Here is a 22655-nt window from a genome sequence, read left to right on the forward strand (position 1 = left end):
ATAAAAACAAATACTTAACATTGCACATCAATGTAAAATCACTAAGAGAAACATACCTGCCAATTCTTTGATAACTTCCTCTCTATTCAAGTGACTGTTATTCCGAGATTTGTAAACTATCTGAAATGTCCCTTTGTTTGGAGCTTTAAACCAGGGTTCCAAAAATGTTTCTGCATATTTCTTCATATCTTCTAAGAAAGCCTTGCATGTGCCTGAGATGGGTAACATTCGTAGAATAACCCGAGTCTTCTTCTTCTTGGTTTTGTACATATCCTGGAGAATATGATGTACCAACTTCTCAGGTTCTAAAAGGAAAAATCAGCACAGAGCAAACAAGTAAGACTGTCAGCTCTCAGACATTTTAAAAACGCTTCAAACTTTCTAAAATGAATTCTCATTGGCAGTAACAAAAATTGACCGAGTAGAAGGAATTATCATAAAGAATTAACCACTTCTTCCACCTAATACTTCTTCAGTGCCTACTATGTATTAACACTTTATCTAATATTTGAACTCTTCAGCATTATTACTGCTTTCACTAAAAACAACTGTTGATGAAAACATTGGAATTAACATTTTTGTGATGTCTGATTTATCCAACGACACTACTGTACCGTTGTTTTTCTATAACAATAGCAACTATCAGTAACAAACATTAAATAGTACTTTTACAAAAACAAAACAAAAATCTTCAAGTCACTTCAAAAGATTAATCCATTAGCTAGGTTTGTACAGAAGTCTAGATCCCAGATCATAGAGGAGCTCCAGAACTACAAATTGCACAAGATCACGAGACAGTCCTTAGGCCGCATCCCGACTACATACAAGTCTATTTTGCGCTGCTCAGTGTTTTCAATACTTTTAAATTAGTTAACCATATTGGAAAGTCTAGAAACTTCTCCAGACTTCCAACTTCTTTTGAAAAACCAGGAGATTTGGCCCTACCAGAACTACATTCCCAAATGGCTAGAGCCATTCCAAATCAGCTGGAGTTGAGTAGCAGCTGCTCCTTTTAGACAGAACATATACTTCTGCTTTGCCTAAAGTTACATAAGGCTAACGCAGTGTAGAGAGCATGCAATCAAATGATTATTTGGGCCACAACCATGAAGCCATTTTGTAGGCAGTGTTCTGTGAAATAGGGAGATATCCAAATATTATAGGACCAATAATCTTACGGCATATTAGTCAGACACACCTATCCCAAGTGTCCTGATGAAGACTACATTATTTGCTCCACTCTCCACTGACTGGAATCTTCTTAGCCTCATCTCTGTAGATGCCTTAATGTCACCAACTTCTTTCTTCAAAGCAGCCTCCACATCATCTTCTCCCTCACTTCCAGAGGGCTGTTGATCCTTATCTGTAAACTGTTTGCATAAAACCAATAAGCAGAAATGCCACAACAGCTCATGTTAAAAGCTATAATTAACTACCTATGTGAAACCCTCAATGATGGATGGCTCAATAGTGACAATAAAGTTTTTTATTAAGAGACTGAGATATCGCTCCCTCCAAAATGCAGAGTTAAAAGGGAGTTCCCTCAGACTACAGTACACGTAATTTTTAAATGTTTTCAAAGGCGTCTTGAGAGTCTGGGACAGGGGGCAATGTGCAGCTGATGAATCATTTCAGATCAGATGAATCATTTCAGGGGGAACCTTAATCCCATCACTAGATATCTTTGTGCCTGCAATAACACTCTCCTTTTTGTGAGATTAGACCAAACAGCTTTGGAATTGAAAACCCTTACTCCTGTTCTACTGAGGAACAGGGAAGAGAAATACTTCAAGAACTTGCTCAAGGTACCAGCGTATAAAGGACATGCACTTGTTGCCCAGTTCTCTGCCTCACCAATGGAGTTGCCAATCGGGCACTAAAATAACTGTACACATTTATGCAGCCTTTATTATATACCAGGATGTATTTCATGCACATAAGCAACCTTTTAGCTACCCTTAACAAGTACTATCACTCTCTCTTTTATCTAGCTCAGCAGAATTAGATACGGTGCCCATGCCGAAGTCCCAGAGCTAGTAAACGATAGTACCCGAATTCAAATCCCCTCTACTATCCTTCAGCATCTAATTCCTGGGGTGTTCGTGATCAGATCCTAAGCCAAGAATATAATGATTTCCAAACTGTGATGGGACAATTAGATTTTAGGTGGTAAAAGCAGAAAAGTTTTTACTTTTTAAATGGTACGTGCATTTGAGACATAACTAGCACTAATACTAAACCCATTATTTCCGAGGCACTATTTAGGACCCACACATTATCACAGCTACGGTGTTCAGATGGTGGTAAGACATGGAAAAAACCAAGAGAAGGAATGAAGTTTAGCCCCGTGAACTTGGACCACCTACTAAACCTACTCGAGCCTCGGTGTCCTCGGGAACGCAACTTCACAAGGATACTGGAAGGAGTACATGTTTTTCGAAGAGCTTCAGAAACACAACGCCTAGGCCGGAGAGAACAATCTATAAATGGAAGCCACCGCGATGAACGATGAGGAGAAAAGCCCCAAGCGCAAGAATTTCCCAACGCGAGGGGCCGGGAACGCCGGCGAGGCCACGTCCCTTCGTCGCCACGCTCCCGAGAAAACTCGCGCATGCGTGTAGAGGCAGCAGGCCTGCCAGCCTACCCTCCTTCCTCAAAGCCCGAGCGGCCGGCCGCCCTCCCCGAGCCTGTACCTTTTCCGGTCCATACATGTCTTCTCCGTATTCGTTGAGCAGACTGTAGGCCTCCTCCACGCACCTGCGCTCGTTCATGTTGCAGGTAATGAGAATGCCCTGTAGCCCGGGTTCCAGCTGCCGCGGCCCGCCGCCATCGCAGCGCCGAGCCCGCTTGGCCGGCACGTAATGAGCCTTGCCTTTGCGCTTCCCGCTGCCAGACTGAGGAGGCTGCTGGACGGGGGTCGCCATGGTGCACGAGAGTTGAGGTTCGCGAGAAACGCCTTCCTCTGTGGTTCTCGGCGTCCTCACCTTTGCGGGCGCGGGCTGGTGACGTCAGACATGCGTGACGGACTTCCTGATCCCGCCTCCCAGCTTCCTTCCTTGCTGCTAGTCCTAGGGCCGGTCAGTGACTGGCTCTGGAGAGGAAACTCGAGGCCCGCTCCTGTCCCGCCCCTCGCCAGGATTGACAGGCACTTCTTTCACCTCACCACCGGAAGGAGGGGTTTCCCTGGAAAGTGGCCTGAGGAGGGAGGAGGCCTGAGAGTTAACATGCGGGTCTCCCAGTGGATATAGACCGCGCTTGCGAAGAACAGTGTCATTTACTCATTCAAATTCGTTGATTCATTCAATTAATATTTATTAAGCACCTTTGTGCTAATTATTGTCCTACGTACGGAGGTTGAGACTATTAGCAAAGCGAGACACACTTCGTACTCACGTTGCCCTTGTAGGCAAATGTTTCTTAGAAGTCACTGAGGCCTTCCAAAGCATCCTACTTATTCTTGCTCCGATTGAAATGTGCACATTCGGTAAACATTCCTTTAGTATTCCTCTTGCAGGACTTCAAAGGTACAAAGAAAAACAGGACACGAAGTAGAAGGATCTCATTGATGTGAGAGACTTGACATATTTATTGTATCAGGATGAGAAATATAAAATACAGGGAAACTGGGCCAAACTTCTTAACATTAAGTTGTCACCACGGGCACATTTTAACTTGTAAAATGTATTTGTATTAATACCAAAAATATTGTCTGTATCAATGTCTTCACACACTTTTATTTGACATTGGTGTCATAACACGTGGTAGTGACATTTTGGCGAATTATTGTTCTAAGTGCACTTGGTTTGGACGGGAAGTCAAATTCCTCACTTCTGAACAAAATCATGAAGAGCCAAAACAGGGTTTGTCCTTTGTTGCCCTAGGAAGGATTACCTAGTCCAGCAACCCCAAAACGTAGAATGGATGGTAGTAGGAAGTCAGGAATAAAGAACTTCTTATTTATTGTGAGGCCTGCATGTCTCAGATTCTCATTCTTGTGACTCCCATGAAAAAGTAATGCTGATATGAAGTGATAGTCTAGAACTCCATATACATCTCAAAGAATTTTCACTAACAATAAGGGAAAATATTCCTCTTTTCTCCAATGAAGTATATCTTACCATTTTCTTTTCTTCATACCTGTTCCTGAAATGTTTAAGAACATTGGTCTGAATAGGTAAGCAATCCCCTTACAGTTAACACCATAATATTCCCCATACCCTAAAGTCAGGAATCCAGCTCCTTATACTTCGTGCACTTAGAAGTCAGCTTGAACTTTATAAATCCCTCGTGTTGGGGTTGCATCTCTGACAGTGTACTGCTCTTGGTGAGCAAATGCAGGAATATTGTGCTTTTTACTGACTTAGGTATTTCAATCTCACATTCTGAGATTTAATTATTATGTATGAAGGAACAAAATATTGAGAGGAAAAGTAATTAGTGTGATGCTGAGCTTCATGGTTAACTTGTTTTATTCTTCATTATATGTGTAATGTAAAAAATATATATATAAATGTGTGTTTTTTGCATAACTTTCTCTTCCTTTAGGTTCTTTTGCTTACATTATTAGTATTAAGCCTGGAGTTCCTGATAGTAAGACGTTAACTGTCCTGTTCCACACTGCAGAGTGAGAGAAATGGAAAACATTCATCTCCCTTTCAGAGTTTCCCTTCCGGCCAACTATGGAAGTGATTTCATAACAAATGGGACACTTCAGGAAGTGTTTTCCAATATGTCTTTATTTAATACCATTATTCTAGGGGATGAAGGAAGAGAAATAACCGGATTATTTGAAAAAACCTACAACTTCACTTGACTGTTTCTAAATGCTTTCAGTAGTGGTAGGAACTAGGCTGGAAATTGGCATTTCTTTATGTACTTCCAGGTAATTTAAAGGTTATGGTATTCTTTGTCTTCTTGTAATGCTGCTGGCTTGCTTACATGTGGCTTTGTTTTCCTTGTTGACTGTGTGATTTGGAGGAAATTGACTGTAGGATTGTGAAGAGATTTGGATTCAGGAAGCTGTCTTTGTCTTCCAGACCCTGAAGGCTCTCCCAGAGTTTTTACAAGTATCTATTTTCACTTCCTTTCCAACATATAATATTATTACCATTATTTGTTTTGTTTGTTACCATTATTTTTTTATTTGGTATTCTATTGCCAATTTCATTTTTAATTAATGAATTCATCATTGCTGCATATTGGTCATCTGTATTTATTTCTCAGTAAGTTATTTATTCATACCCTTTGCCAGTTGATTAGTGGGGTTTTTGGAGCTCCTTTTTTAGCATTGATATTAATCATCTGTCTATTTTACGTGTTGCTAATATTTTTTTCTGAGTCTGACTCATCTTTTAACTGTGTTTCTAGTATTGTTGCTAAGCGGAATAGTGTATTTCCTGAGTCTTTGCACATTAGTGTAAATATTTTGTTCTTTTTGCCTTCACTCATGGATGAGAAATTGTCTGGCTATAGAATGCTTATCTGACTCAATTTTGCCCCTCATCTCTGTCCACACACATTGCTCCATTGTCTTCTAGAATTGCAGATGAGCAGTCTAATGCCATTATGACCTTTTTTTCTCTTTCTTCCTAGGTGCCTAGAAAGTTTATTTATTCCTTAAATTCAAAAACTTTCTCAATATGTGTTACAGTAATATTTTTTCTCACTAATTTTGCCTTGTGCATGCTGTGTTCCTTTTGATGATTGGGGCCCTCTTTGAATTCTGGAAAGTTTTTTCTGAGATGTCTTTAAATACTGTTTTTTCCATTTGCTCTATTCTCTCCATCAAACATGCCAATCATTCTCATATTGAAAATCTCTACCACCTCTGGAATCTTCTCACTCATTATTTTATCTCTTTTCCATTATCTCCTTCTTTCTGAAAGAGTTTCTCAAGAATGGCTTCAACATTATTGATTTAATTTCCAGTAGCATAAATTCTGATCTTGATTATTTCTAAGCTGCATTTAATCTCAAGGGAAATTTTATTCTTTTCAAAATATTTCCTCTTTATCTATCTCTATCGTGCCAGCCTCTTCCATTACAGCTCAATTTCTCAACTTATCATGTAATTTTTCATTTCTTGTTTCATAGGGCAGTTTCCTGAATTTTGTTGCAAACACAAACACAAGAGAAGCTTTCTAAAGTATACTTCTGTTTCGTCTAATAGAACTCTTTCAAAGACTCTTCTGACTCTTAAGCTTAACATTTCTGTCTTTAGGCTGTACAATCTTGAAAAACAAAAGACTAAGACATATGGCTGAGATATGTTATTCCCACTTCTGCTTATTCATCAAGGAGCAAGAAATGTACAGCCTTTTCCTATTTCTTATATGTAGTTTTTCCTCAGTTCCCCTGAGTTCCCATCAGGTTGCTGTGTAATCTATTCCTTCTTCCTGCTCTGAAGTTGGAGAACTGTGTGATATGCACAGCCATTAGCCAAATTTCCAGTTTAAAATAGCCGATTATCATTAAACTTTCTAGTTTAAAAAGTCACTTATTATTTAAAATAATAACCTGATCTTTAAGAAGCAATATCATGATACTACTACCCTATTGTCTTTCTACAATATTTAAAACCTATTCCTGGATGGGCTAATTCTGTCTTAATGACTAAAAACCTACAACTTGACCATGGCCACTCTATAGCTCCCTTCCTTCCAAATGTAGATTTCAGCTCACAACTGATGCTGGATGAGGGTTTTAAAAGACTCTGAAGACTCTAGTAAATAGTTTCCATACTGAGAGAGATTTGAATTCCTTTACTCAGATAAAAAAAAGTCTAAGCCCATGAGATTTCTTGAAATATTTTTCAATAAATGGTTCCACCATTCTACCTGCAGGCTTTAAAGGTTTAACTCATGGAAGTTCTTCCAGTTTTCTAGTAGGTAATGGTGGAATATTCCTGGTTCCTAGTGCTATTGAAATTCTGCATCTCCTCTTGAGTTTTTACATCTAGGTGAGTCTGGGGAATGGCTGATCAGAAGGCACCAGCTTTCTATTCTCATGACTCTGAGTTAAGTAGGTTGTGATTATGTCGCTCTGCTGCATGAAATCCTCCAAGGGTGCCCAACTGTATATAGTGTCAGGTAGAAAAGCCTCTCAGAATAGCATGTGAGCTCTTTCCAACCTGGCACCATCCTATCTTTTCAGATTCGTGTGTATTCACTTCCTGCCATAGATCTCAAACTCTCACCACACTGGACTGTTGATCTCTTTCTCCAAACCTGTCAGGAAACTTCAGACCTTTCTATTTCTGCTCATATACTCTTCCTTCTGCCTGAAATGCCTTGCATTGCAGTGGGAATTCATATTTATTCTTCACAGTGGAACAGAAATAGCATCTCCTTTTTGCAGTATTCCCAGATGATCAAGCAAAATTCATGACACCATTCTCTGTGGCCCCATTGCTGTGGTCTAAATGTTGTGTCTCTCCAAAATTCCTATGTTACATCCTAAGGCCCAATGGGATGGTATTAGAACGTGGGGCCTTTGGGAGGTGATTAGGTCATGAGGGCAGAGCCCTCCAGAATGGGATTAGTGCCCATATAAAAGGGGCTTCAGAGACCCAACTAGCATTTGTCTCAGGGAAATTATCTTCTAGGAGATCACTGAATTTTCCCTCCCTTTTATTACCTCTGTTCTCTGCCTCCAGAACCCCGATAAGAGAGAGGGCAGACATCTGTGCTGCTTCACATTTCTCTCCTACGTGCCATCATTCTGCCTTTGGCTCTGGTCTGCAAGATTCCATTGACTTTATCACCAGATCACTGACATGTTGTTAACCATCCCCATTCTCTTAGTCAGTCTGTCCACTGAGTTTTGTTAGTGTCAAACATATTTTTAATTCCCAGGCACTCATTTTTGTCCTCTGATTGCTCCTTTTTTGCAGCAGCAGTCTGTTCTTACTTCTGTATGTGCCATTTTCCAATCTCACTAGAGTCATTTATTTTTTTAAATTGTTTTGTTTCTTGAATGATCTTTATTTCCTAAAAACACAATTATTTTACTTGTTAATCTTAATGTGACTCATGTATGTGATTTCTTTTCTTCACGTTTGTGGACCCTTGGCTGTTAGTTCATGTTTGTGAATAAAGATCTAGGCTGTTGAGTAGTGGGAGTTCCATTTGGATTTGCGTAGATCGCTTTGCCAAGAAACTTCTCCCTGGATGAGCCTCTCCTGGTGGGTCTGGTGTCATAACTGGAAAATGAGATTTCAGAGTTGTGGGGGTTGGCCGGCTGTGGAGAGCAAGTCAAAAAAGGGAGGACTTGACTTGAACAGTGAATTATTTTGATGTGTTCCTTCTTGAGAAAAGCTGTGTCGCCTCTCCTTTCTCATTAAGGTGCCTGCTGGATGTTCCAGAGTTTCCTCAAACTCTGCTTTGCTTCCCATTCATGGTCCTACACTCAAATGAGGAGGCATCTTCATGTAAGCAGGTCACTTTCTTTAGCGTGCACAGCTTGGATTTCTATGTGGGGGCCAAAAGCCTCTGTTGTCTGCTGTATATATTTGGGAGGAAGGCAGGGAAGAGAGATGGGGTCCAACTAGTCCAGCCTTCCCAGATCCAGTCTTTTAAATCAAATATATTCAGCATAGGTATATCTATATATTGAGCAGTATGATAAGAGTGCAAAAATGGCTGCAAATTTTGTCTATCCTGTATCCATGCCCCCCTGCAATGTGACTTTGGAGCTCCTCCTAGCAAGAGGTGGAGTCTGTTTCTCCATCCCCTTGAATCTGGCCTTGGCCCTGTGGCTTACTTTGTTTAATGGGACTCTAGAAAAGTGACCTGAAAGAGAGACTTGAAAACCACTTGCACACTGGGCCTGCTGTCTCTTGCTCCCCTTGTAAAGAAGATAGGTAAAAGGCCAGAAAGTTAAAACCACATTTTTTTCGCATATGCATTCTGAGCTATCAAAAGTAACAGTTCTATGAAGAAGACCAAGAGGATGACAAGAGGCATGTGGCCCATTTGCTTCTGTTGCCCTGACCAACAGCCTGCTAGACACGTAACATGTGACAAAGACGTCCCTAGATTATCTAACCAGCAGCCAACCTACAGCTGACCATGGATGCTTCACAGAGCCCAGCAGAGATGAGCTGAGTTCACGCAGATAAGAACTGCCTAGCTGATCCAAATTATGGACAAAATAAAGAGTTGTTGTTTGAGGCCACTATGTTTTGGGGTCGTTTATTGCCCAGCAAAAGCTAACTGATATAAACACCAGTTGTACTAATGTTCCAGGTACTGAAGATACTCTGATAAACAAAGTAGATAAGGCCTCTGTCCTCAGGTGAGGAGAAACAAAGAAATAAATGAATCAGACAACTTCAGAGATTCACACATGCTCTGAAGGAAAGGAAGCAGGGTGATGTGACTGGCTGGGGTTGGGATCTAATTTAGATACTGTGATCAGAGAAGAATGCTTTGAGCAGCTAAAGTTTGAGCCAAGACCTGAATGACAAGGAAGAGCCAAGCATGTGAAGGTCTAGAGATAGATTGTTCCAGACAGGAAACAGCAAGTGCAAAGGCAGTGAGCTGGGAAGACACTTCACGTGTTAAAAGGACATAAAGAAGGTCAATGAAGCTGGAGTTGGTGAGCAAAGGAGAGAGAGAGGGGAAAGATGTAAAGTCAGGAAACAGACCTTGGGGGAGGACTTGGCCCGTGATTAATTTATCAGTTACCTTCATGCTTGTACCCTGTCTCATCTCTGTCCTGTATGTTTGTGGACTAGGAGCTTGGAGCTCTCAAAGGACCCCTGTGGGAAGGGTTCCTGTTTTCTCCAGCATTTTGGTCTACATCTTTCCGTGATCTGTTTTCATCAGTCAGATCCATCTGCTTTCTGTCTTCTCGGATTTCTTCAAGATGTCCTCCAGCTGACTGCCGTTCTAGTTTTCCAGGATTACTATGGATTCATTCTTTTTAAAATACAGGGGTGTTTTTTGGGGCATTTTTAAGGACCTTGGTATATATCAGTCCCCAAATCACCATCTTTAATTGAAATTCTCATATCTCATGTTTAAATTTGGAGCTCTAAGCCCATCTTAACCTCCTATCCTCCTTTGTTATCCTATATTTTTCTCTGTTTCTTCTCTTTTCAGCTTGTCTTTACAGTGGCGGGTGAGAGCCGAGCCCTCAATGGGCTCTTTATTCACTATCCAATAAATATGTCCTGAGAAGCTTTTATCTGCAAACAAAATTGAGGCCCTTCTCTCCTACCAGTTGCCCTTTGCAGCCACTTGCCTTGCTCGGTTCCTGCTGAGTTGAATACGCTCATCCAAACACCCCATGCTGGGACATTGAGGGGACACAGGGTCAGTTCTTCCCAGTGCCTTCCATTTCACTAGACACTTCAGGTGTTTCATTTCCTAGGGAGGTTTTGATGTCTCAGAATTCATATGCCAGAAAACTGTATTTGAACACCCTGGTCTTCCATCTGTCTGTCTGCCTATGTTCTATCTTCATTGAGTTTTGGGTGCCACAAATCGTTAGGAGATGGCACATAGGATGTCATACCTGGGAGGGATGGTCCATGTTACCCTTCTGAGAACAGGAGATGCTACACCCTTGCAGACCAAGAGCGTGGCCTTCCTGGACATTTGTAAAGTTTCCAGGCAAGGAATCTTCACTTATCTTCCTAAAACAGATAAATATACTTTTGTACAGAGATTAGAGCACGTGAAAGGTGAGACTAGCAATCTTCAGGGCCCAGTGCTTACTCATAACATTTTCTTCCGCAAATCTGTTGGGTCCTTTGCAGAAACCCAAAGTACAAAACTCTCTGCCTGCCCTGCATTTGCCTTACAGGAATACCACTACACACTTCCCTCCAACCCAGAATCAGAGGCCAGAGCACCTTGAATGAAGAGGAAAGGAGGTCCATATTGTCTTCTCTACCCCAGGGCCATTGCATGTGCTGTTCCCTTGACCATTCTCCCTGCTTTTCCTCCAAGTCTCTGACTTATCCTGGCTCTTACATATCCTTCTGGACTCAGCTTATAAGCTGCTTGCTCAGAGAGGCCTTCTCTGCTTTTCTGATCTTCCCTTCCATCCCCAAGTGTAGTGGATGCTGCTGGTGCCCTGCCCAGGTCCCCTTCACTGGTGGCACACTCTTTCCTCAGTTGCTGTGAGTATTCATTGCTCAAATGGAGCTGCCTTGCCTGGGAGGTTACTCCTGGCCACAGGGGACAGTCAGTGGCCAATGATTGACTGGGGCACAAAAAGCCGGAAGCCTGGCCTCAAGGTGGACCAGAGCCTTCTGGGATACGAGGGAGAAGTTAGTCTCCAGCTGAGACCGCCCCTTTGCTTAGTTTTCTTCTCCTGTCTGCTGCTTCCCTCACACTGCACACCCTCCAGAGAGCCCTCCTCCAATGAATCCTTTTCACCAGAATCACCGTCTCAGGCCCTGCTTCTCGGAAGCCTGACCTAAGACACTGAGAAAGCTTTCTTTAAGAGGTTTGTCTGTGTATTTACATAGCGAGGACAAGTTTTCTCTCTGACCCCTGCGCCTCTAACAGTGATGGAGAGTCACATGAATGGACTCGGATGTGAATAGTCCCCCTGGAACTGGCCACACAGCAGCCCCCCGTCTGAAGCTCCTGAAGAGCTTCTCTAGGAGGTGGAAGTGAAAGAAGAAAAAGAGACACTGCACGCAAGCAGTTCACCGGGAGGCTGTGCTGTCATTTCTGAAGCAGAGCTCTTTGACCTGCTAAAAAGGGCTACTTTTTTAGAAGCTTTAGTAAAATCATTTAATCTAAAATTCAATATAAATGCCACTCAGTGTTAATTTTTAAGAACCAACTAGTCAGTCCCGTATCTGTTCTTTCCCTGAAGTGAAACAAATCTGGTTAAGGATGGGTGTTTTTGAGTTTATTTCCCACACAGTTGAAAGCTCAATGCCATGATTAAGTCTCTTCTCCCAAATGTAATCCCTTGGGAGCCACAGCAATAGCACAAACTAATGAAACAGGAGGAATTCATGTTTGAAGAGCCAGAGCCTCTGGAGACATGGACTAATGGCCTGAGCCCCACAGGGTGGTTTGGAATTGAGTTCCTATGCAAATGTTTTTAAACACCACTTACACTTCAATACTTAAAATTTAGATTATCTGAAGGTGACTCTTGAGATTTAACAATTGTGACATTTTCTTGAGGCATGAACTCAACTCACACATCCTACAAAGTTGGCAGATGGTGAGTGAACGAGGTGACCACTGAGCATCTACTTGGCACGTGTGCAGTAACTCACATGAAGGGATTTAAATCTTTCCAACTGTGAATGTTGCTAACAGAAGGGCAGAGGTGGGGGAAAGAAATGGCAGGTGTTTGAGGGTCTGCAGGACCAAAGTTCTCACAGCTGTCGCGTGATCACTATAGTCCCTCCATGTCAGCCACCACGATGGCTGCTTTACAATCTGATTTTCCAGATGCACAATTAAGGATACAGAGGCACTGGTGTGCTGTCTTAGGAAGAAGATGGAGCTTGGGTGTCTGTTAAATTGGAATTTGAAGGTGGTCAGGGTGGCCTTCCCCTCTCTGATTTTCCCAGCTTCTCGCACCCGCAGTTGAAGAAGCCATGTCCTGATAGTCTCAGGCAGACTAGTTCCGCCAATTCCTTTATTCCCAGTCCAGGTTTGCTTTTCTCTCTGCATCTTTCTTTTCTGTTTATGACACCGCCATCTTAGTTGCTGAAGTTTCCAACCTTGACCGTTGGCCCCTGTATCTTTTTCCTTCTTACGTCTTCTCCTGTCATTAACCTCAGGGCCACCTCCACCCCTTATCTTCTGGCTGTCATTCCTTGGGCTCCTCATGGGATGTGACCATCACTTCCATCCACTTGAGTCCTTCATGGGCCTGGCCTCGCCTTGGACCTTTGGGAGACTCTGAGTCTCTCCTCCTCCAAGAGCATCATTATGGGGACCCATTGGGAAAATCCTCTACTTTGGCTCTGCTCCCAGGGTCTCTTCCTACAGCAGCGCATGCTGTCTTTTCCCTATCACAGGAAGCATGTGAGATTAACTGTTTTGACTCTTTTCTCTTGTTTTAAAGAAAGCAACACCAAGATGTGTGTTTCCTCCCAGAAAGGCTAGAGATAGGCAATAAGGAAGGGGAAAATGTGTTTGCAAATCTGTAGCTTAAAGCTTCATGTATTTAAAAATCATTCCTGTTTGTCTTTTATATTCCTACAAAATGCATAGAGAGTCTTATCCATCAGTATTCCAGACAAGATCAAAGAAGCCTATGTTCTGATAGCACCATTAAAGAGGGGGGGCCCCTCTCTCCCTGCTGCCCCTGAACAAAGGCTCCCGTGAAAGCTAGGACAGTTGCTCTGACACCTGCCCCATCACCAGATCAACCTCAGGAGCTCTGGGCCCAGGGGTGTCCTGACTGGAGCCAGAACACAGGAATAGGGGAGGTTCTAAGACCTGAATAGTACTTGGCATTGGATATGATAGACACTGCAGGGACTGAAAAACCCATTAGTCAGTTTTATTCTTTTACTATCTCATAGTTTGTATTTCATTTCCATCAAATGGCATGAAAGCATGTTATTGGCCAGCGAGGTGATGAAACCTTGATGTTCACCTACCCTAAACCTAGTGTGAATTCTGAAAACCTCCCCACTGATCACAGTGACTTCTCCTTCCACGTCTTCATCTCTGTTTTCCCCTGGAACCTGTTGTCTGTCTAGCTCAGGATCTCCGTGCTCACACCTCTCTGGTCTTGCTTGTTTCAGCCCAAGGTTAGCCACTTTGCTGGTTCTCGTGAGCATCCCTGATGCCCTTGCCTCCGTGAACTTCCATGACCCCTGCCTTCCCATCCTCAGCCATGCCACTCATGACCCCCTTCAATATCTAGAATGTCAGGCCGCACCGAATAAAATCACAAGAGTTATTTGCTCTTTATCTAGTTGGCCCTTTGATGGTTCTAATGTCCTCAATCCTTCACTGGTTGACTACATAACATAGTCTTAAAGTACTCCAAACCTGTTCCACTCTGATCAAGGTGTGTATTCCATCCCCACTGCCAAACTCGGCAAAATCATATTTTGTGGGGACCAAGTCCCTCCAGTGTGAATTTCCTCAAAATCTCTCTTATCTACATCAAATTCATTTTTGTATTTGCCTCTCTTGTGTTTTTCTTCTTTCTCCAATAAAGAAATTTCCCTTGGTATTATCTAATCAAGTTGAAAATGTACATGGTCCCTGACTCAGTATTTTTTTCTGTCTCTTCATCTCCCTGCTTATTTTCCTGTTAACTTATTCTACTTATTTTTTTTAGAAGGTCTCTTTAGTTATTAGGAGGATGAGGCTGTAGAGAGAGCCATGCTAATTATGTGTGTCCCTTTCCTCCAGAATCTCAGCCTCCTCCAAAATAGACACAGCGGTCAGACACTGTCGTCGTGGAGCTCAGAGGTCAGTGGGGAAGATGGAGTATGAATAAAGTGTTACAATGCAACGTAAGTGCTATAACGGATGTCCACTCCAGGTACGGGTGTGGCACAGAGCAGCGGATGAACTCAGTGGGGGTGGAGGCAGGAAAGTGTTACAGTCAAGGAACAGCTGAGCTGGATCTTAAAGCATTATTAGTTCAGTAGACAAGGTGGGGAGGAAGCCATTGAATATTTGTTAGATTAGTAAACGAAGGGCACATCCCACAGAGAAAACAATGGATGCCAAAAGAGTGATGAAGTGACACAGCTCTGTCTCTTGAGGAAAAGTGGAGGCTCAGTCTAGCTAAATCAGGTGGGAGGAAGAGAGAGCTGGCAAATGGGCCTGAGAGCACAAAAACTAAAATAAAGAGTATACCTAAGAAAATTATATGAAAGAAATAATACTGATAAAAGCTGAAAATATTGGTTCAAGAAATCATAAAAACAGTAGCATTAACAATTAATTCCAGAGTTGTTTCTTCAAAAGAAACAAAGAGCAAGAAAGGAGAGCCAGCAAGAGACCAGAAAGGCAAGAAGAAGGGGTGGAGGGAGGATAGAAAGAGGTCTTGTAAGTTTAATCATGAGAAAAGGAAAACACGTACAAAGTAAATGTATTGAAGGTGTATTTATAGAGGGCTCGATGCTTCCCAGGTCCAGGGCAAGGTGTTAGGGACAAACAGCTGTATAGACAGACACGTTGTCTGCCTTTGAGGAGCCGAATTTTAGTGAAGAAAGTGCTTCTTTAAACACATAACTACACAGACAAAATAGAACCCACTAAGTGAGAGATGTGAAGGCAAAGTAAAGAATACAGCGAGAGGTTGTAGCAAGGTCAGAAATTAACTTGGGGCTGGGTGCTGGATCGTGAAAGGCTATCTGAAGATGTGGCATTTCAGCCAGCATCTGGGAGGGGAGGATGAGTTAACTAGACAAAGAGTGACTGGAGAAGCAATCCACGGAGAAAACCAGCCCGTGTGAAGGTCTTGAGGTAGGAAAGTCCAAGTCACTGGAAGAAGGTGAGTGGGGCTGCAGTGAACAGAGGAAGCAGAGAGTTTCCAAGACTTGCAGGGAGGGTGCCAACAGTGTCAGTTTGGCCAGGACTAGGGGGAGGGTCCTGGCATGTGAGACTTTCAGATTTAACACTGGGACAGTCCCAGCCAAACCTGGATGAATTGGTCACCCTATTTACAGGCCTCATTCAAGATTTTGGACCTTAGCAGCAGAACAATGTGGCAGCCATAATCAAGGCAGCCATAGTGAGGATGGAGAGAAATGGACGGATTCAAGAAATATTTAGATGTAAACTGACAGAACTTGAGGACAAAATGATAGCCAGGGAAGGGGTTAGGGCAGGGGGAATAATCAGGAATGAACCGCAGATTTTTCTGGCTTTGGAAACCAGAGGGATGTGCATTAAAAAGGAATGAATACAGAAAGAGACGACGCTAAAGTTGGTCTTTGACATCAGCTGTCAAGTGAGAGCTCGAGGTGTGATCACATTTGAGCACACAGGAATAAATTTTGGTACTCTCCATCTCTCCCACCCCTCAGATTGAAATAGAAAGTGGGCCTGGTAGAAACCCAAATGTGCTCCAGACAGAATTTGGAATTCAGTTTGAACCTGTAAAGAAGTGGAGTGTTCCTCATCCTGATAAGAGGACAAGACAACGTAAGAAGTAAAAGGAAAACAGGCGGCCTTTGTTACAGACCGCATTCAGCCTGCATTCAGATGGCATGTCAAGAACTGTATTACTCTTGTCCCCCAACCCAACTCTTAGACTGCCATAATTAACCCAGAGGAAGTTGTAACTGAAACTCAGCCTCCTCATCTGGTTGGTTTTACCATCAGATAGCCACCCATCTGTTCACCAGGATGACAAGTTTACACACACACCAGAATCAGATTTTTTTTTCTTTTCTTTCTTTTTGGTGAGGAAGACTAGCTCTGAGCTAACACCTGTTGCCAGTCTTCCTCTTTTTTGCTTGAGGAACACTGATGTTGAGCAAACATCTATGGGAGTCCTCCTCCATTTTTTGTAAGTGGGACGCCGCCACAGTATGGCTTGGTGAGCAATGTGTAGGTTTGCTCCTGGGATCTGAACCTGTGAACCCCAGGCTGCTGAAGGAGAGTGCACAAACTTAACCACTATGCCACTAGGCTGGCCCCCAGAATCAGATTTTATTCCTCTTTTTTCCCTGAATTGACTGTCTTGGGAAGAGAAGAGTAGCCAGGTAAGGGGACAAGTGTGGGGAAGTTTTCTTCCCTACAAAAAGACTCTAATAAATCAGACCGTTTCTTATCCAAGTTATAGTATTTCTTGGCCCTTTATTCTTTCCAAATATGCTTTTTTGTCTAAAATTGAAGCATAATAATAATCATAATAAAATTCTCTAGAGTGTCAGGCTCCAAGTTAAAGGTAAGCTGTGATTCTGTATATAGAAGAGCTTCATAAAGAGAATCAGAACTCTGATCCCAAGTGCCTCGCAGTGTGAGTAAAAAGGTACCAAATTAAAAAGACTGTTGCCAAGTTTCCTTTCTTACTGCGTTTTGAGATTCAGAACTATAACGGCATGGCGCTCAGACTCTGTCAGTATGCATTGGACTCTGGTGGCTAATGTGCAAAGTCCATAATTACCCGGCCCTTCTGGATGTCCCAGCAGGAACCAAGTGGTGAGGACCTGCAGGCATCTCTGAGCCTCCTGAGGTTGAGGGCCGGTGGGTGGAAACCCCATTCTGGGCCAAGGGAAGTGGCAAGATGATCATTCTTGCTGTGAGCTGGTTTGAATACAGATGTGAAGTGAAGAGGTGATAGTGCTGTGACGCTGTCTGCTGTCCAGGCTTGTGGCCCCAGTCCAGCCTGTAGCCTGTCGTTGTGAATACATCCGATGGGCGGCTGTGGCAGTGACTCCTCCTTCCACAGCGGTCTCCTGGCCTGTCGAGGGTGTGTCCACAGCTGAACAGAAATCCCACCAGTTTTCTACTTTGCCCTGGAACAAAGGTTGACCCAGAGCCTCTGAGCTAATTCTGGCCACTGCTTGTTCTGTCAGTAAAGTTTGACTGGAGCACACCCGCGCCCGCCCGTTTATGGACTGTCTGTGAGGGCTTTTGAGCTATGATGGCGGAATTGAGTGGTTGTAGCAGGGGCCTGCAAAGCCTAAAATGTTTATCATCTGACCCTTTACAGAAATGTTGCCAACACCATTCTACGTGAATGAAGGTGCCTGGAGTGCTTGCACCCAGAGAAGGTTGTGACATCATTGTCATCACCCAGACGTGGTAGCAGACACCTGCACTCGCACTCAGATGAATCTGGGGCTGGCCTGGGACCTCGATGCAGACATCTGGTTGCAGCTGAAAGACATCATCCCTCACATTAAATTAAGGATGTTAACGTGAAATTGACTGGTCTTGTAGTTTTGTTTTATTTAATTTTTTTTTTAAGATTGGCGCCTGAGCTAACAACTGTTGCCAATCTTTTTTTTCCTGCTTTTTCTCCCCAAACCCCCCCAGTACATAGTTGCATATTTTAGTTGTGGGTCCTTCTAGCTGTGGCATGTGGGATGCCGCCCCGCATGGCCTGACGAGCGGTGCCTTGTCCATGCCCAGGATCCAAACCAGCGCAACCCCGGGCTGCTGTGGATCTGTTCATTCAGATCTCAAGTGCCTGCTAGGGAAACTGAGGCAGAAGACACTTTATGTGGATTGGGCCGATGTGGTGAAAGTAGCAGCAGTCTGTCTTATGAGCCTGTGAACGCCCAGGCTCAGGGTGGGTTATCCAGACACCAAGTCTCAGCCCAGCTCGTTGGCTCAGGATGGGCGCACAGGTAAGCCCGCAGCTGGGAGGTGTTGGGCTGCCGGAGGAAGCAAGCTGTGGAGGCTCCATCCCACACACACTAGCCTTTTCCCTTGGTCTCTCTCACCTGCAAAACATCAGCCACCCATAAGTCTTGGTTGAACTTTCTCCACATAATTATGGAGCTCACGGTGGGATTTTGATCCTGGTGAAATCCACGCAGAATTCCACTCTCTCCTGAAATGGCTGGTAATTCATCGAGCGTTTGGGTCTAGAGTGGGGCCTGAAAGTTTGTATTTCTAGCAAGTTCCCCACTGATGTTAGTGCTGCTGGTCCAGGGATCACGCTTGGGGAAACTCTGGGTATAGGAACAACTTGTGTGTAAAACAGAGGTATGGACCTTAAAGCATGATCTCCATCTCTATTTCATCTAGATCAGAACCCTGAAGAGATGCTATCAATCCATTTTACAGATGAATAGAGTGAAGTACAAAGAGATAAAGTAGGTGGGCTCAAGAAAAAATGCTTGGGACCAGTCATCCGGCTGGGGAGGGACCGGGGAGGGGAGGGCATGAACCAGGAGCTGCAGAGTCAGGGCCAGCAGAGGCCCTGCAGACACCCTTAGTGAACGAAGTCATTCTGCAGCAGCTTGGAGCACGTCCATTCTGTCTCCAGTTGTCACCACGTGAGAACGGACGCCCAGTATTGCTAGATCTTCCAGTTTTTCAAGAGAAGTCAGAAATCCCAATTTGAAAGTGTAAATTAATTTTAAATTTTAAAAAATACTGTGCAAGCCAGGTGGTATACATCTGCCAGCTAACTTTGGCCCAGGGGCTGCACGTCTGCACCCTACATGTTAATGCTTTTCGATCCTTGCTGTGCAACTAGATTTCCTAGAGCCCTTTTTAAAACAACGGATGCTGATGTAACAGGTCTGGGACAGCTCAGGATTTTTAATTTCTAATGAGTTCCTGGATGATGCCCGGGCTCCTGCTCCACGGACTGCGCACTGAGTAGCAAAGCTCTGGAACAGAGCTGCTCAGTGTGTGGTCCGTGGACAGGCAGCAGCAGCAGCGTCACCTGGGGCTCGTTAACAATGCCTCCTCTCAGGCCCAGCCCTAGAAACACTGAATCCACATTCTGGGGCTGGGGCTTCAGAAGCTGTGTTGTAATGCATCCCGTGGGTGATTCTTATGCACAAGGGACTGGGAGAGGCGCTGCCTGGGTCAGCAGGGCTCCACCTTGGTGGGCACTGGAATCACTTGAGGAGTCTTCAAAACACTGAGGCCTGGAGACTCTTTTAATTGGTCTAAATGAGGCTGAGCTCCGGAGTTTTTCAATCTTCTTGGCCGGTTCTAATATGCAGTGAAGGTTGAAGCCCGTTGCCCTAGAAGTACATGTCAGGTTCTTCCATGTAATTTGTCCAAATTGGAGAAATAGGAATGTGATTTTTGAAAAAAAATAGGTGCTTTCAGCTAATGCCTGGGAGTGGGGGTTGCATATGCCTGAAGCCACCGTGCCTGCACAGCAGCCCACGTGCCCAGGAGGAAATGCCGAGAGGCGATGGGGGCAGGAGCCCTAACTCTTTCACGGGTCCCAGGAAGCCACGACCATTGGTTTCCCTGGCACTTCACAATTCTTCCCACAGCCAAGACCCTGTCGGGAAATGAAGCCAACACCACACTTGGCCACTTGGAGGATGATAACCGGCCAATGCCTGCAGCGGCCAATGGCCTAAGTAACCCATCCACAAAAAGCCCATCTGGCCAGGCAAAGAGGCCTGGCTTTAGTGCTCTGCCTGGATGCACACTTATGAAGCAGGCCAGTCTGTTTTCTGGTTTTATAAGTTAATTGATGACCAGTTAAATGTCCAAAATAGCAATATGAATCACAGCAGACAATGACCATCTGACTTCCCCTCCTGTGAGTGATGTTTGAACTCTCTGGTCTGGACTGTGGTCTCTAAAGACCAGTTGAGCAAGAAAACGGGACTAGTCCAGGGCTTCAGAACACAGAGAAGAGAACTGACATCAGAGTCCCAGAGGATGGTGGACTTGTTTCCAGTGGCAGAGTGCAGAGCGAAGGAACAGAGCAATAGAATCGTCAGGTCCACCAAGCATACAAGGAGAAGGAAGGGGAACTAAAGTAGATAATCAGCAACATGGAGAAAGCCAAACAAAGCTGGTGCGTCCTGGAGGCAGAATTTGGAGAGCATCCCAGAGGACCATAGGATGCAGGTGGATGCAGACGTTTATGGGATGCTTGTGGCTGAGGAGGTGGACTGGAAAGGAGATACCAAGAGCAATAAGCCTGTCTGGACAACATCTCCCATTACGTCCTTCCACACTGGCCAGTTGGTCAACAAATATTCATTGAGCCCTGGCTATGGGCCAGCAATGGGTGGCGTTGGACTGAGCTGCTCCGGTTTCATTGATGACTAGTTTTAACGTGAACAAGCGTGTTCTGAAGGTTCATTCAGACATTTTGCAAATATTTATTCAGTACTTTTGTATTCCGAGTACTGTGTGTAACACTAGGGATACCACAGCAGAGGAAGCATCCTGGACAGCTGCTTCCCTCTTGGAGATTACAGGCTAGCGGTGGAGGCAGATCATAGACAAGCAAGAGAACGACACCGATAAAGATACTTCACTGCTGTGGAGACAAGCGATAGGTACTAACAAGAAAACTTTTCTTAAAGAAAACTTTTCCTTTAGGTGTGTGGAGACATTTCCCAGAAGAAGTGACATCTGAGTTGCTATCTGAAGGGCGAAGAGGGGTTAAGTTAGCCAAAGCCATTCTGAGCCCCTGGCAGAGGGCACAGAGTGTGCAAAGTCCTGGAGGCAGGAAGGGTCCTGACGTTTTCAAGAAATGGAAAGGAGGCTGGTACGGCTGGAACCTAGCGAACAAGGAGAAGGAACCAGCTCTTGCCAAGCCTAGTGTGCAATGCAAGGGACTTGGAGTTTTATCCGAGAGGAAGGAGATGCCATTTAAAGCTTGACTCACCTGATGAGTGAGGCTGGACACATTCTTCAGGTTGTCAGTGATGATGTCCCAGTCACCCCTGATAAATGGAGTTTTGCCTGAACTCTAATTCCCACCAGATCAGGAGTTCTCAAGATTTCCAGGTGATGGAAGCTGTCATTTCCCAGCAGCGACCCTAGCTGGCAACTAAATTCATATTTCTTAGATATGATCCCAAATGTTTGTAGGGCCTGTGTACCTTCTGATCTTCCTGCCCAAGAGATACAGCTCAGGTGACACTGCTGGGTTCACCTGAGCTCTTAGTTTGACTGCGGCATAGTCAGCTACTGTGTGCAGACGGGATCAGAGGCTCCAGAGCAAATGCATGGCAGTGTGCTCTCTGTATTTGTACATTACAGTGGTTGAAGTGACCCAGGATCTTCTTAGTGTGCTCTCTTTAGTGGTCATATAGGATCCATCTTCTCACTACAATCTCACTATATACTGTCATGCATCACTTAATGACAGGGACACATTCTGAGAAATGCGTCTTTAGGTGATTTCGTCGTTATGTGAACATCATAGAGTGCACTTACACAAACCTAGATGGTATAGCCTACTACACACCTAGGCTATATGGTACTAATCTTAGGGGAACACCGCAGTGTATGCGGTCCATCGCTTTTCTGCGTTTTGGGGGAAGGCTCTCATATTGACCTCAAGTGTGTGTTTTGGAGGCTAGAGGACAACATACACAGAGACGTGGGACGTACACGTCCATAAACAGCATATATCTAGAGACCAGTTCCCAGCATAGGGACTGTAGCTAAGCATCTCTGATAACGAGTAGGCTTCTTGAGCTCCCAACCATGTAAATGGATTTTCTTTGATCCTGGGGTTCTTGTCCATGGGCTTGAGGATGTCTAGGAAGTCCATGAAATGATATGCCAATTTCTTAGTGTAGATGATTGTTTCTGGGGAGAGGGTTGTCAGAGCTCCATCTAAATCAGTGGGAAACAAGGTTTCTATTCCTAAAGACGGCTCTAAGATTCAAAGACTCCAAAGAAGCCCACTGCCGTGTGACCTGCTGACCACCTCTTTAGAAGTTATCTGAACATATTGCCACATATGCTCCATTTAAACTCCTCTCACCATTTCTCAAATTTCTCTTCCAATTCTTTCCTCATCTGAGTCCACTGCACTGTTTTCTCCATAGAGTTGGATGGCTAGAAATTCAGTATTCTGCCTTTAAGATCACCTGTCAATCTTATGACTGACACAGGATAAGTTTCAAATATCAGACATACTAAAAGGGATGTGGCCCCAAAAAGAGGAAAAATGCCTGTAGATTTGCACAGGGAACCATTCAGATGAGACATTTGCATTTCAGTAGGACTTACACATTCCTTATCACATTTCTGGAATGCCCAATAGGGGGGCAATCACATGCCCTTTATACAATA

At 44.0% G+C, this 22655-nt stretch overlaps 1 protein-coding gene across 2 annotated transcripts in view; it reads right to left on the bottom strand.

Annotated features, from left to right (window-relative positions):
- The window catches only part of LOC139039719 (THUMP domain-containing protein 1), a 7835-nt gene extending 4802 nt beyond the window's left edge, over positions 1-3033 (bottom strand). For both annotated transcript variants that reach the window (XM_070484731.1, XM_070484730.1), the window contains exons 1-3: positions 2694-3033; positions 1199-1370; positions 57-305 (exon numbers count right to left, since the gene is read on the bottom strand). In XM_070484731.1, coding sequence (XP_070340832.1) covers positions 57-305; positions 1199-1370; positions 2694-2924 — 652 coding nt within the window. In that variant the 5' untranslated portion in view covers positions 2925-3033. The remainder of the gene's footprint in view (positions 1-56; positions 306-1198; positions 1371-2693) is intronic.
- Between the last annotated feature and the right edge of the window lie 19622 nt (positions 3034-22655).

This window comes from Equus asinus, chromosome 14, assembly GCF_041296235.1.
Source record: "Equus asinus isolate D_3611 breed Donkey chromosome 14, EquAss-T2T_v2, whole genome shotgun sequence".
In the NCBI taxonomy this organism is placed as follows: domain Eukaryota; kingdom Metazoa; phylum Chordata; class Mammalia; order Perissodactyla; family Equidae; genus Equus; species Equus asinus.